General features: G+C 38.4%; 1 protein-coding gene and 1 pseudogene across 1 annotated transcript; both read left to right on the top strand.

Moving 5' to 3' along the window:
- The first annotated feature begins 496 nt into the window (after positions 1-496).
- LOC144306522 (olfactory receptor 2B8-like) lies at positions 497-1,474 on the top strand. Its single transcript, XM_077885934.1, has one exon. It carries the CDS (start codon positions 497-499, stop codon positions 1,472-1,474), a length of 978 nt encoding a protein of 325 aa, XP_077742060.1.
- Positions 1,475-4,833: 3,359 nt separating this feature from the next.
- On the top strand, positions 4,834-4,951 carry LOC144306879 (small nucleolar RNA U3; annotated as a pseudogene).
- Positions 4,952-15,885: the final 10,934 nt, after the last annotated feature.

Genomic DNA, 15,885 nt, shown 5'->3' with positions numbered 1-15,885 from the left:
AGAAAAAAATGTATTTTTCTCTACACAAAGCAGAAGTAGGGGAGCCAGTCTGATGTATTTCAATTCTTGATGGAAAATAGAGAAAGGAATAGAGGCAGTACAAATGGGCAACTGATTCAGAACAAATTGATTTAATTTTTGGAGAAACTACAGTGAGCCTCAGAATTCATACAATGATGAAAATACAATATCCCTAGTGGTTAAGAGCTCATGGATTGGGGAGTGCTGTCTGAACCCTGGTGAGTCTCCCTTGGAAAATGATTGAATCTCCTTCATCCTCCATTCCCTCATCTATTCAACGGAGATCATGTACATGCCAACCTCACTGACTCGCTGAGAGAAGAGCCTGAAACACGGAAGAGGATTCTGTCCAGTGGCTATTTATCACCCCCTTCCTCACCCACAAGGAAGGCACTGTGCAAACTTAGGCTCCCAACCAGACTCCAGCCACCTGCTGTAGGAAAACAGAGGTGGATGGAACACACAAGATAAAACAATGGAGTCCTCCTTCTTGCACAGGCAGAGTGCAAGAGAAAGAGCTAATGACAGCACCTTCTCAGGATTCCTTCTTCTAGGATTCTCCAACAGGCCTCAGTTGGAGACGCCTCTCTTTGTGCTCATCCTGATCGTTTACTTCTTGAGCTTTCTTGGCAATGGCACCATCATCCTTCTGTCTTGGATGGACCCTCGCCTGCACACCCCCATGTATTTCTTCCTGTCCAACCTCTCTTTCATGGATCTTTGTTTGACCACCTGCACGGTGCCTCAGACGCTGGCCAACCTCCAGGGGCGGGTCAAGACCATCACGTATGGTGGCTGTGTGACCCAGCTCTTCATCGCCCTGGGGCTTGGGGGCGTGGAGTGTGTGCTCCTGGCCGTCATGGCCTATGACCGCTATGCCGCCGTGTGCCGCCCACTGCACTATCTGGCCATCGTGCACCCGCAGCTTTGCCTGTGGCTGGTGCTAACTGCTTGGTTCACAGGATTCGGCAACTCTGTGCTACAAACGGCTCTGACCATGATTCTTCCCCTGTGTGGGAGAAACCAGCTGGACCATTTCTTCTGTGAAGTTCCGGTGATGCTGAAGCTCTCCTGTGCCGACACCTCCTTCAACCAGGCTGAACTCTTCACGGTCAGCGTCTTCTTCCTCGTTGTGCCCCTGTCTCTCATCTTACTGTCCTATGGCCACATCACCCGGGCAGTCCTGAAGATAAAGTCAGCCCAGGGGAGGCAGAAGGCCTTTGGAACCTGTGGTTCCCACCTCATGGTGGTGGTCATCTTCTTTGGCACACTCATCTCAATGTACCTCCAGCCTCCCTCCAGTTATTCACAGGATGTGAACAAGAGCATTGCACTCTTCTACACACTGGTCACTCCCCTGCTGAATCCCCTCATTTATACTCTGAGAAACAAAGAGGTCAAAGGGGCACTGAGGAGACTGCTGAGAGTGACCATGGACTCCAGAAGGAGCTAATGCAGGCTCGCAGGCTTGACAGTTGGTGCTTGAGGGGACTTCTGGGTGACTCCAAGTGGGTTCTCTCATAATTCAGCAGATCTTCATACAGCATCTGTTCTGGATGAGGTGGTAAACTAGGACTTGAGATGTGTCAGCAACCACAGCAAACACCACTGTCCCCATGTAGCTAAATCTTCCAGTGGAAAGAATATGGGTTTTAAGATTATGTAGAAAAAGAAAGGAAGAAAGGAAGAAAAGAAAAGAAGAAAAGAAAAGAAAGAAAAGAAAAGAAAAGAAGAAAAGAAAAAAAAGAAAAGAAAAGAAAAGAAAAGAAAGAAAAGAAAAGAAAAAAAGAAAGAGAAAGAAGACAAAGCCATGAGAATATCATGTCTTGGAAAACTTTACAAAAATGAGAATACACAAATTATAAGTACAAACAACAACATGAATGATTCTCAAAAACACAATGTTGAAAGAAATAAGATATAAAATGGTCTCCCTCTCTGATTTCATCTTCCTTTATTTTTCCCTCTGTTCCCCTAGGATCCTCTGTTTCTTGCATTTCACATATGAGTGAAGTCATATGAAAACTGTCTTTTCTGATTGACTTATTTAACTTAGTATAATTCCCTTGGAGTTCCTTCCAAGTTGTTGCAAATAGCAAGATTTCATTTTTATGGTAATATTCCATTGTGTGTGTGTGCGAGCACGTGCATCACATCTTCTTTATTCATTCATCTTTTGGTAAACACTTGGGCTCTTTCTATAGTTTGGCCATTGTGGACATTGCTGCTATAAACATTGGGGTGCAGGTGCCCCTTTGGATCACTACATTTGTATCTTTGGGGTAAATAGTAATGCAATTGCTGGGTTGTAGGGTAGCTCTAGTTTCAACTTTTTGGGGAATTCCCATACTGTCTTCCAGAGTGGCTGCACCACCTTACATTCCCATCAACAATGTAAGAGGGTTCCCCTTTCTCTACATCCTTGCAAACATCTTTCATTTCCTGACTTTTTCATTGTAGCCATTCTGACCAGTTTGAGGTGGTATCTTATTGTGGTTTTGATTGTATTTCCCTGATGCCAAGAGATGCTGAGCATTTTTTCTCATCTGTTGGCCATCTGTATGTCTTCTTTGGAGAAATATCTGTTCATGTCTTCTTCCCATTTATTGACTGGATTATTTGTTCTCTGGGTGTGAGTTTGACCAGTTCTTTATAGATCTTGGATACTAGCCCTTTATCTGATCTGTCATTTGCAAATATCTTCTCTCATCCAGTCAGGTGTCTATTGGTTTTGTCAATTGTTTCTTTGGCTATGCAAAAGTTTTGCATCATGATGAAGTTCCCATAGTTCATTTTAACCTTTGTTTCCCGGGCCTTTGGAGACTTGTCTAGCAAGAAGTTGCTGTGGCCAAGGTCACTAAGGTGGCTGCCTGTGTTCTTCTCTAAAATTTTTATGGATTCTTGCCTCCCATTTAGGTCTCAAATCCATTTGAGTTTATTTTTGTGTGTGGTGTGAGGAAATGGTCTAGTTTCATTCTTCTGCATGTGACTGTCAAATTTTCTCAACATCATTTATTGTCTTTTTTCTCATTGGATTGTCTTTCCTGCTTTGTCTTTTTTTCCATTGGATATTCGTCCCTGCTTTGCCAAAGATAGTTGACTATAGAGTTGAGGGTCTATTTCTGGGTTCTTTTGTTCCATTGATCTATGTGTCTTTTTTTGTGCCAGAACCATACTGTCTTTATGATCACAGCTTTGCAATACAGCTTGAAAGTCAGGCATTATGATACTCCCATCTTTAGTTTTCTTTTTCAACATTCCTCTGGCTATTTGGGGTCTTTTCTGGCTCCAAACAAATCTTAGGATTATTTGTTCCAACCTTGTGAAGAAAGGGCATGGTATTTTGATAGGGGTTGCATTGAATGTGTAAATAGCTCTGGGTAGCATAGACATTTTCACAATATTTGTTCTTCCAATCCATGTGCATGGAATATTTTTCCATTTCTTGTGTCTTCCTCAATTTCTTTCATAAGTGTTCTGTATTTTTTAGAGCACAGATCTTTTGCATCTTTGGTTAGGTGTATTCCTAGGTATCTTATGGATTTTGATGCAATTGTAAATGGGATTGACTCCTTAATTTCTCTTTCTCCAGCCTCATTGTTAGCGTATGGAAATACAATTAATTTCTGTGCATTGACTTTGCATCTTGCCATATTGCTGAATTTCTGGATGAGTTCTAGCATTTTGGGGTGGAGTCTCTGGATTCTTTAGAGACTAAGACTTTTAGTACTATGTTGAACAACAATGATGGAAGAGGACATCCCTGCTTGCTCCTGACCTTAGGGGAAAAGCTCTCAGTTTTTCCCCATTGAGAATGATATTTACTGTAGGCTTTTCATAGATACCTTTTATAATATTGAAGTATGTTCCCTCTATCCCTACGCTATGCAGAGTTTTAGGCAAGAAAGGATGCTCTATTTTGTTAAATGCTTTTTCTTCATCAATTGAGAGGATCATATGGTTCTTATCCTTTGTTTTATTAATGTGATCTATCATGTTGATTGTTTTATGGATGTTGAACCATCCTTGCATCCCAGGAATAAATTCCACTTGGTCATGGTGAATAATCCTTTTGGATTCCATTAACTAGTATCTTGGTCAGTATTTTGACATCCATGTTTATCAGGGATGTTGGCCTATAATTCTCTTTTCATGGGGTTTTGTTCAGGTTTGGGGTCAAGGTAATGCTGACCTCATAGAAATAATTTGAAAGTTTTATTTCCCTTTCTATTTTTTTTTAAACCACTTCAGTAGAATAAGTATTCTTTCTTCTTTTAATGTTTGGTACAATTCCCCTGGAAAGCCATCTAGCCCGGGACTCTTGTTTCTTGGGAAGTTTTTGATGACAGCTTCAATTTCCTTCTTGGTTTTGATCTGTTCACATTTTCTATTTCTTCCTGTTTTAGTTTTGGTAATTTCCAGGAATGTGTCCATTCTTCCAGCTTACCTAATTTGTTGGTATATAATACGTTCTTAGAATCATTCTCATTTCCTTAGTATTGGTATGATCTCTTCTTAATTCTTGATTTTATTAATTTGAGTCGTTTTTCTTTTAATAAGTCTGACTAGGGGTTTATCTATTGTATTAATTCTTTCAAAGAACCAGGTCCTCATTTTGTTTATCTGTCCTACTATTCTTCTGGTCTCTATTTCATTGATTTCTGCTGTAATCTTTTTTATTTCTTTTCTCCTGTTGGTGTAGGTTTTATTTGCTGTTCTTTCTCAGCTCCTTTAGGTGTAAGGTTAGCTTGTGTATTTGAGATTTTTCTAGTTTTTTGTGGGAGGCTTGTATTGCAATGTACTTCCCTCCTAAAGACTATACTTTCAGGAATCATTTCTATAGTTAGTACTTCCCTCCTAGGACAACCTTTTCTGTAATCCAAAGGTTTTGAACAGTTGTGCTTTCATTTTTATAGTTTGCATGAGCCTTTTTAATTCTTCTCTAATTTCCTGTTTGACATATTCATCTTTTAGTAGGATGTTTTTTCATCTCCAAGTGTTTGAGTTCCTTCCAAATTTCTTCTTGTGATTAAGGTCTTTCAAAGTATTGTGGTCTGAAAATATGCAGGGAATAATCCCAATCTTTTGGTATCAGTTGAGACCTGATTTGTGACCCAGTATGTGGTCTAATCCAGAAAAAGTTCTATGGAAGTTGAGAAGAACATATTCCCTTGCATTAGGATGGAATGTTCTTAATATATCTATGAAGTCCATCTGGTCCAGTGTGTCATTCAAGCCCTTGTTTCTTTGTTGATCTTCTGCTTAGAAGATCTGTCTTTTACTGAGAGTGGATTATTTTTTTTAAGATTTTATGTATTTATTCATGAGAGACACAGAGAGAGAAGAGGCAGAGACACAGGCAGAGGGATAAGCAGGCTCCATGCAGGGAGCCCGACGATCCTGGGTCTCCAGGATCAGGCCCTGGACTGAAGGCGGCACTAAACCACTGAGCCACCCGGGTTGCCCTGAGAGTGGAGTATTGAAGTCTCCTCCTATTAATGTATTATTATCTATATGTTTCTTTACCTTGGTTTTTTTTTTTTCTTTTTTTTTTTTTAATTTATTCATGATAGTCACAGAGAGAGAGAGAGAGAGAGAGAGAGAGAGAGAGAAGCAGAGGGAGAAGCAGGCTCCATGCTCCGGGAGCCTGACGTGGGATTCGATCCCGGGTCTCCAGGATCGCGCCCTGGGCCAAAGGCAGGCGCCAAACCACTGCGCCACCCAGGGATCCCTCTTTACCTTGGTTATTAATTGATTGATATAATTGGCTGCTCCAACATTAAGGGCAAATAATATTCATAATTGTTAGATCTTCTTGTTGAATAGATCCTCTAAGTATGATATAGTGTTCCTCTTCTCTCAGTGTTTGGTTCAAAACCTAATTTATCTGATATGAGGATCACTACCCCAGCTTTCTTTTGAGGTCGATTTGCATAGTAAATTGTTCTCCACCACCTCACTTTCAGTATGAAGGTGTCTTAGTTCTAAAATGAGTCTCTTGTAGACAACATATGGTTGGGTCTTGCTTTTTTATCCAGTCTGATACCCTGTGTCTTTTGATTGGAGCATTTAGCCCATTCACTTTCAGAGTAACTATTGAAAAATATGAATTTAGTGTTACTGTATTACTTGTATGGTCCCTGTTTCTGCATATTGTCTCTGTTTCTTTGGGCTCTCTCTTTGCTTACAGGATCCTCCTTAATATTTCTTGCAGAACTGGTTTGGTAGTCACATATTCTTTTAGTTTGTGTCTATCCTGGAAGTTCTTTATCTCTCCCTCCATTCTAAATGACAGTCTTGCTGGATAAAGTATTACTGGCTGCATGTTTTTCTCATTTAGTACCCTGAATATATCATGCCAACCCTTTCTATCCTGCCAAGTCTCTGTGGATAGGTCTGCTGTTAGTCTGATATTTCTTCCATTGTATGCCAGGAATCTTTTGTCTCTCACTGCTTTCAGGATTTTCTCTTTATCTCTGATATTTGAAAACTTCACTATTATATGTTTGAGTTTAACTGTTTTTGTTGACTATGGGAGGGGTCCTCTCTATTTCTTGGATATGAATGCCTGTTTTCTTCCCCAGATTAGGGAGGTTCTCAGCTATGATTTGCTCAAATATACCTCCTGGTTCTCTCTCTCTTTCTCTCTCTCTCTCTCTCTCTCCACCCTCAGGAGTTCTAATACTATACAGCTTACTTTTTTTTTTTTCAAACTATCACTTAATTCTCAGAGACTCTCCTCATGGGCTCTTAGTTGTTTTTCTCTTTTCTTCAGCTTCTTTCCTTTCCATCAGCTTGTCTTCTGTCTCACTTATTCTCTCTTCTGCCTCATTTACCCTACTTGTTAGAGCATTCAGTTTAGACTGCATCTCAGAGTATTTTTAATTTTGGCCTGATTAGATCTCATTTCTGCAGGAAGAGATTCTCTAGAGTCTTTTATGTTTTTTTCAAGCCGAACTAGTAACTTTTTAATTGTAGCCCTGAATTCCAACATTTTACTTAAATCCATTTCCATTAGATCTGTGGTAGTGTTACCTCTGTTTCTTCTTTTGTGTTGAATTTGTCCTTCTAATCATTTTGTTGAGTGCAAAATGGCTGTATGAGTGAGCAGAGTCAAAAATATCAAACATGACCCATGCAAAATACACACTAGAAAAATTCCAGAGATGTCAGAAACCAGAAAATAAAAGAAAAAAAAGGAAAACAAATTTAAAAAATAGAAACAAAAAAAGGGGGGCAATGGGATAGGAGAGAGAATATAATCTCAAAGACTGGACAAAACAGGGTGATCCATTTGGTTCTGAGTATATTTTGGACTGTGTGTTAGAAGATACCAAATTCCAAAATTATAAAATAGCAAAACTTATATATATACAAAAATAAAATTCAATACAGTGAAAGGAAGCCACAACTGAAGAATGTATCTAATACATGTAATTGTAAAAAAATAAAAGTTAAGAAAAAACTTAAAAATGAGGAGTTGATAAAATAAACTAGTTGGTATGGGAATAAAGAACTCTGCTAGTTGATATGATATTGGAATTTTTTTAAGATTTTGTTTATTTATTCATGAGAGGCACAGAGAGAGAGAGAGAGAGGGAGAGAGAGAGGCAGAGACACAGGCAGAGGGAGAAGCAGGCTCCATGCAGGGAACCTGAGTGGGACTCGATCCCAGGACTCCATCCTGGGACTCCATCCCAGGACTCCAGTATCACGCCCTGAGCCAAAGACAGATGCCCAACCACTGAGCCACCCAGTGATCCCCGATATTGGAATATTTTAACCTGAAAGATAAATCGTAAGAGAGAAAACTTGGGTTCTATATACTATTTACTCTCAGTCCTGGAGTTATGCAGTCCTGTTTGGTAAGTAAACTTGCAGTCCCCCTGTTATTCCAGCTGATCTGGGGGAGGGGACTGCTGTGCTGATTCTTGTATGTCTCTGCCTGGGGGGAATTGTACTGCCCCTTGCCAGGGGGCAGGGTTCAGTGTAAGCTGTTTGCTGTGTGAGGTCTTTGTTCCCTGAAGGCTTTCTGCACCTCTTTTGAGGGTGAGTGGGCGGGGGGGGGGGGGGCAGGAATGGCTGTGATGGCTGTGCCCAGATCTCAATCCCCAGAGCTGAGAGATGGTGGTATTTGCCAAACTCTGCAGACTCCTATGGTACATGCCCACTCAGAACCCTCCAGGGGCAGGCGAGGAGGACACTGATTTGTGTAATTTGTAGGATTTTGACAGGAAGAGCCTTTGCTTGCTGGTCCACCCACTTCACCCTTCCTGGAGGAGGCAGAGCATTGCCCCATTTCTGTCCCTTACAGAACCCTGGCGCAGAGAGTGGTCACCTGGTGGAGTGTCCACCTGCATCTTTCCCAGAGAAAGGTGGAAGTTTACTGCATTCCAGTCCTTTGTAGGGACCCACCACAGAGAGTGGTCACCAGATCCTGCTGAGGTTTGTGGTTTATAGCATGACAAACTGAGCCTCCTTCCAGGCTCACTGACCTAAACCTGTTTCCCTTGCTCCAATGCTTGGGAACTTTGGGGGCTCAGGCGCCCCTCTTCTTTCTATGCCTCTGGGAATATTGAGACCACACCACCACGCCACCCTCTTGGGATTTTGCCCTGCTTCATCATTGAGCACCTTTCAGGCAGGGAGGTCTCTCATAGGAGCAGATTTCTAAAGGTCCCAATTTTGAGTTCAGGGCTGTATCATTTTCCTGCAGCCAGCTTACAAATGCTCCCTCTCCCTGCTGTTTATCTTCTGATATATCCCCTCTATTTCTCTTCTCCACACTCCTACCTTGAAAAAAGTGGTAATTTTTCTATTTGCAGAGTTCCAGCCTTTTTTCTTTAAATCTCAGGTTGAATTCATATGTGTTCAGGATGGCTTGATAGTTATTGAGCCAAATTTAGGGGGCCAGATGAAACCAGAACCTCTACTCTTCTGCCATCTTGCCTCTCTTCCCCTTCATGAATTTTTAAAATTCTTAATTTCCTGATTGACCCATTCATTCTTTAGTAGGATGCTCTTTAGCTCCCATGTATTTGAGTTCTTTCCAAATTTCCTCCTGTGACTGAGTTCAAGTTTCAATACATTGTAGTCTCAAAATAGGCAGGGAATGATCCCAATCTTTGATGCTGGTTGAGACCTGATTTGTGACCCAGTATATGATCTATTTTGGAGACTGTTCCATGTGCACTTGAGAAAAATGTGTATTCTGTTGCTTTAGGATGGAATATCTGAATATATCTATGAAGTCCATCTGGTCCAATGTGTCCCTTGCTTCCTTGTTGATCTGCTGCTTAGATAACCTGTCCATTGCAGTGAGTGGGATGTTAAAGTCCCCTACCATTATTGTATTATTATCGATGCATTTCTTTAATTTGGTTATTGGTTAGTTTATAGAATTGGCTGTTCCCAAGTTAGGAGCATAAATATTTACAGTTGTTAGATCTTCCCATTGGACAGACCCTTTAATTATGATATAGTGTCCTTCCTCATATCTTATTACAGTCTTGGTTTAAAATCTAATTTATCTGACATGAGGATTGTTACTCCAGCTTTCTTTTGAGGTCAATTTGCATGGTAAATTGTTCTCCACCCCCTCATTTTCAGTCTGCAGGTGTCTTAGGTCTAAAATAAGTCTCTTATAGACAGCATATGGTTGGGTCTTGCTTTTATATTCAGTCTCATACTCTCTGTCTTTTGATTGGGCATTTAGCCCACTTGCATTCAGAGTAACTATTGAAAAATATGAACTTAGTGCCATTGTATTACCTGTAAAGTACTCTTTCTGTAAATTGTCTCCATTCCTTTTTGGTCTATGTTAGTTTTGGGGTCTTTTTTCTTTTAAAGTTCCACTTCAAAAAAAAAAAATAAAGTTCCACTTCAATATATCTTGCAGGGCTGCTTTAGTGATCACAAATTCTTTTCATTTCTGTTTCTCCTGGAAGCTTTTCATCTCTCCATTTTGAATGACATCCTAGCTGGATAAAGTGTTTTTAACTGCATATTTTTTCTCATTTAACACCCTGAATATATCACACCAGTCTTTTCTGGCCTGCCAGATCTCTGCAGATAGGTCTGCTGCTAGTCTACTGTTTCTACCTTTGTAGGTTATGGGCCTCTTCCCACCCCTACACTTCCCCCACCCCCTAACTGCTTTCACAATTTTCTCTTTGAGATTCGCAAGTTTCACTATTATATGTCAAGGTATTGACCTATTTTTATTGATTTTGAGGGAGGTTTTCTGTGCCTCCTAGACTTGGATGCCTGATTCCTTCCCTACATTAGAGAAGTTCTCTGCTATAATTTGCTCTGATATACTTTCTGCCCCCTTCTTTACTTTTCTTCTGGAATTCTAATTACTTTAATATTGTTTCACTTTATGAGATCACTTATCTCTCAAATTCTCCCCTTCATGATTCAGTAGTTATCTCTCTTCTTCTCAGCTTCTTTATTCTCCATAATTTTGTCTTCTATATCACTAATTCCCTCTTCTGTATCATTTATCCTAGCAGTTAGAGCCTCCATTTTTTATTGCATCTCATTAATAGCCTTTTTTATGTTTACTTGACTAGATTTTAGTTCTTTTATTTCTCCAGAAAGGGATTCCCTAGTGTCTTCTATGCTTTTTTCAAGCCCAGTTAGTATCTTTATAATTATTATTCTGAATTCTAGTTCTGACATCTTACTTATATCCATACAAATTAGATCCCTTGTAGTCAGATTGACTCTTGTTCATTTTTTAAGGTTTTTTTCATCTTGTCATTATTGCAGAAGGTGGTTACTTTTCTATTTGTAGAGTTGCAGCTATTTTCTTAGATCTCCAGTTGAGTTCACAAGTGTTCAGAATAATTTAATAGCTATCTATCTGAATTCCTGGCACCAGACAAAACTAAGTCTCCTACTCCTCCACCATCTTGGGCTATCAATACTGTTCACATTTAATTGTATAAAATTAAAAAAAAAAAATAATTGTATAAAATTTACCCCTTATTTGTGTAAAACTCAAAACCAGGCACAAAGAACCTGTGGTATTGGGAGTCAGAATAGTGGAATCACAAGGGATTTTTTTATCAGAAGGAGAAATGAGGGAGGGAAACTCTGGGGTTCTGGTTATATTCGATTCTGGGTCTGGTCACTGTTTATGGAAGGTATACAATACTGGAAAATTCATCAAACTTGACGCTGACTCTAGTTCCACCCTCTGTATGTTGTATGTCAAACCATTTACTTTTAAAACATTTGAAGTAAACTAGATATTAATATATATTATGATACTAAACACTCACAGTAAGATTTGTGTTCCTTTCAAACTCGATCTGGCTTTCTATTCCAAATGATCCATCTGATTTCTTTCCAATGTGCTGAACTAATAGAATCGAAACTGTTTGATATCCATAACATTTAACCAATGAGAATGAACTTTACCTGGCTTTCCTTTGAAGACCTCAAAGATCATTTGTTCAGTGAGTTCTGGTCTCTTCTTCCTTCCAGGTTGATTCGCTATTGTTTTTCTGATCTCATTTCCATTCTGATCATTGTTCTTTCCTTCCTCCTGATAACTTGGAGCTTTTTTTTTTTTTCTTACTACCCTACAGGAGTGAAGGTAGGTTATTTATCTGAGAATTTTTTCCTAATTTGGGTTTTATTGTGGTATACTTTCCCCTGAGATTGCAGTATCCCATAAATTTTAGTAATTGGTGTTGTATACACAATTTTTAAAGATATTTTGATTTCTCTCTGATGTTCTTTGATCCATTGGTTTTGGGGTGGAGGATTTTATTTAATTTTTATGTATTTTGAAGTTTTTCAGCTTTTGTTTTGTTATGCTTCTTCATCTTGTATCACTGTGATCACAAAAAGATGAGTTCAATCTTCTTAAATTTGCTAAGACTTGGGACGCCTGGTGAAGCCGAGGTGGCTCAGGGGTTTAGCGCCTCCTTCAGTTCAGGGCCTGATCCTGGAGACCCAGGATGGAGTCCCACATCAGGCTCCCTGCATGGAGCCTGCTTCTCCGTGTCTCTGCCTCTCTCTCTCTCTCTCTCTCTCTGTCTCTCATGAATAAATAAATAAAATATATATATATATAAAAAAAAAGACTTGAGACGCCTGAGTGGCTCAGTGGTTGAGCATCTGCCTTCTGCTCAGGGTGTGACCCCGGGTCGGGGGATCAAGTTCCACATTAGGCCCCCTGTGAGGAGCCTGCTTCTCTCTCTGCCTGTGTCTCTGCCTCTCTCTCTCTCTAATGAATAAATAAATAAATCTTTAAAAAACATTTGCTAAGACTTGTTTTGTAAATTATCTTGTGATCTATCCCAGATAATGTGCTTGGCAAGAATGTGTATCCTGCTGTTGTTGGATGAAATGATCTATATATCTTTATTAAATTTTTTAGTCTAAAGTCTGACTCAAATCCAATATTTTCCTATTGATTTTGTCAGAATGATTTATCCACTGTTAATATTAGAATATTGAAGTCGCTATGATTATTATATTGTTGTCTGTTTCCCCCTTCATATCTGTTAGCATTTGCTTAATAAGTTTATGTGATTGAATCTTGAGTTCTAAATATTTACCAGTTATATCTTCTTGATTAATTGACCCCTTCATATAATGATGTATTTTTTTCTCTTGTTACCACTTTTGTTTTAAGATCTATTTTGTCTAATTTATGTTTAGCTACCCCTCCACTCTCAAACATTTACCAAAAAAAATCAGCACCAATTCTTCTTAAATCCTTCAAAAAATTAGGAAGGACATTCCAAACTCATTTTACAAGATTATCATTATCCTGACACTAAACACTGATAAATACTACAAAGAAAAAAAGAATAAATGAAATCTATAGACCTATATCCCCGGTGAATATAGATGCAAAATTTCTCAGCAAAGTATCAGCAAACCAAATTCAAAAGCACATTAAAAGGTTCACACACCATGATCAAAAGGAATATATAGCAGGGATACAGGAAGAGACAAGTACACAGATCAGCATATATGATACACCACACAGTAGAATGAAAGATAAAAATCATACAATTATCTCAATAGATGCAGAAAGGCAGTTAACAAAATATGACATATTTTTATAGTAAACATACTCAACAACATAGATGTAGAAGGAATGTACCTCAACATAATAGAGGCCATATATGAGAAACCCATGGCTAACATTCAATGACAAAATGTTGAAAGCTTTTCTTCTAAGATTAGAAACAAGACAATGATGCGTGCCTTCACTACTCATACAGAACACAGAACTGTAAGTCCCAGCCTGAGTAATGAGGTAAGAAAAGAAATAAATGGTATCCAAACATTAAAAAAAAGAAGTATAATTGTCTTTGCTTAGAAATTATATATATGATTATTTAGAGAAGATCCTAGGTGCCACCAAAAAACTATTAGAAGCCATCAACAAAGTAAAGTTGCAAAACAGAAAATCAACATAAAGAAATTAGTTGCCTTTCTATACCATAAGAAAAAACATGTGAAAAGACTTTTTAAATCCCATCCACAATAGCATCAAAAGCAAAACACTTAAGAATAAATTGAACAAAGGAGCCAAATGTTCACTATACTTTAAACTATAACGTATTTATGAAAGAATTTGAAGAATTAAGATATCTTATTTTCATGAGTCAAAAGAGTTAATTCTGCTAAGATGTCCACACCACTCAACCATTGATTCAATGCAATCACTATCAAATTTGAGTATTATTTTTTACAGATAGAAAAAAAAAGCAATCCTAAAATCTATATGTATAGACAAAAGTCTCCAATTATAAAAGTCAATCTGACAAAGAAGAACAAAGCCTGAGGCATCCTGCTTCCTGATTCAAACTATATTATAAAGAAGTAATCAAAACAATATAGTACTGGCTGAAGACACACACACCAAAGGAATTGAATGAAGAGCCCAAACATAAACCCACCCATATATAGACAACTAATATTTGACAAGAGTTCAGAATATTCATGGGGAAACACAGTCTTTTTAATAAATAGTCCCAAGAAAACTGGGTAAGTACATGCAGGGAAGTGAAATTGGAGTTATTACACATCTCACAAAACATAACTTGAAATGGATTGAGTTGTAAATATAAGACCCGAAACTTTACAACTCCTAGAAGGCAACAGAGAGGAAAAGATTCATGATATTGGACACGTTGACAGCTACCTACCAAATGAGGGTGGTCTAAGCATTATCCTATCTACTAATACAGCCTAGTCTTTATAATCCAAATTTTAATCCAAAGCCAGAATATGTCACCAAACGCACCAGCAACAAAAGCAAAAAATCAAGAAGTGGGACTACATTGAACAAAAAGCTTCTGTACAGCAAAAGCAGCAATCAACAAAATGAAAGATCAACCTATAGAATGTAAGAAAATACACATTTTACACCTGATAAGAGGCTAATATCCAAAATATATAAGGAATTCATGCAATGCAGGAGCAGAAAAACCAGTAATTCCATTGTTTTCAAAAGGACAGAGGAACTGAATAGATATTTTCACAGAGAAGACATACAAAGGGCCAATAGATATATGAAAGGTATCTGACATCACTAGTCATCAGGAAAATGCAAACCAAAACCACAATCAGATATCACCTCCCACCTGTTAGCCTGGCTATCATCAAAATGACAAAAGATAACAAGAGTCGGTGAGGGGACACTGACTGTGGGAATGTAAACTGGTATAGCCTCTATGGAAAGCAGTATGGAGGTTTCTCAAAAAATTAATGATAGAACTACTACTTGGATACCCAGCAACCAACTTCTAGGCACACATCCAAAGGAAATGAAGTCAGGATATTGAAGAGATATATACCCTCCCATATTCACTGCAGCATTGTTCACAATAGCCAAGATATGGAAATAACCTAAGTATCCAAACAGATGAATGGATAAAGAGGATGTGGCATACATATCTAAAGGAATATTATTCAGCCAGGAGAAGAAAGGAAATCCTGCCTTTTAGGACAACATGAATGGACCTTGAGGACATTATGCTAGGTGAAATAAGTCAGAAGAGAAAGACAAATACTATGTGATCTCATGTAACTGTGGAGTCCAGAAAACCTGAACCTGTAGATACAGACAGTAGAATGGTGATTACCAGGGACTAAGGAGTAGGAGAAGTGGGAGATGTAGGGCAAAAGGCACCAATTACCAGTCATAAAATGAATAAGTCCTGAAGACCTAATGTATAGCATGGTAGTTATAGTTCATATTATAATATTACAGACTTGAAAGTTGCTAAGGAAGCAGATCTTAAATGTTCTCACCACAAAGAAGAAATGGTAATTATGTCACATGATTGAGGTGTTGGCTGACACTACAATGGCAATTGTTTCATTATGCATATATTCATATTTGTACTCCTACAACTTGCTCAATGTTATATGTCAATTACATCTCAGTATATCTGGCAAAAATAAATAAATACTAAAGATATCATTCATTTCTTTCATCCCACTATTCTTCCTCTCCTGAGACCATATTTTTACTTCTGTTTAATACAAAATTCTCTTTACCAAGTTACTAAATGAGAATGTTGTAGAAATGCCCTATATATAAACACAGCCCACTCTTTCCGATCCAAATTTCAATCCAGAGAATGAAAGAATAGCATTTCCAAACTTTGAAGAAATAGCATTTCTTCAACATATGTGTATCTACTACGACAGCAAAAGGGTTATAGTTTGTTTTATTCAACTCTTTAGTGATGTAAGATTCTACCAAGAGCAGATACCTCCACCACCTCCTGGTTAAGAGTTTGTTTTGTTCTATTCAATGTGACCTGCAGAAATAAACTGTTACCATACACACTTGGGTATACTTGTACACATTTCAAAAATTTT

This window comes from Canis aureus, chromosome 37 (assembly GCF_053574225.1).
Source record: "Canis aureus isolate CA01 chromosome 37, VMU_Caureus_v.1.0, whole genome shotgun sequence".
Classification (NCBI taxonomy): Eukaryota; Metazoa; Chordata; class Mammalia; order Carnivora; family Canidae; genus Canis; species Canis aureus.
Note: the sequence above shows the minus strand (reverse complement) of the source record. Positions and strands in the feature narration are given on the sequence as shown.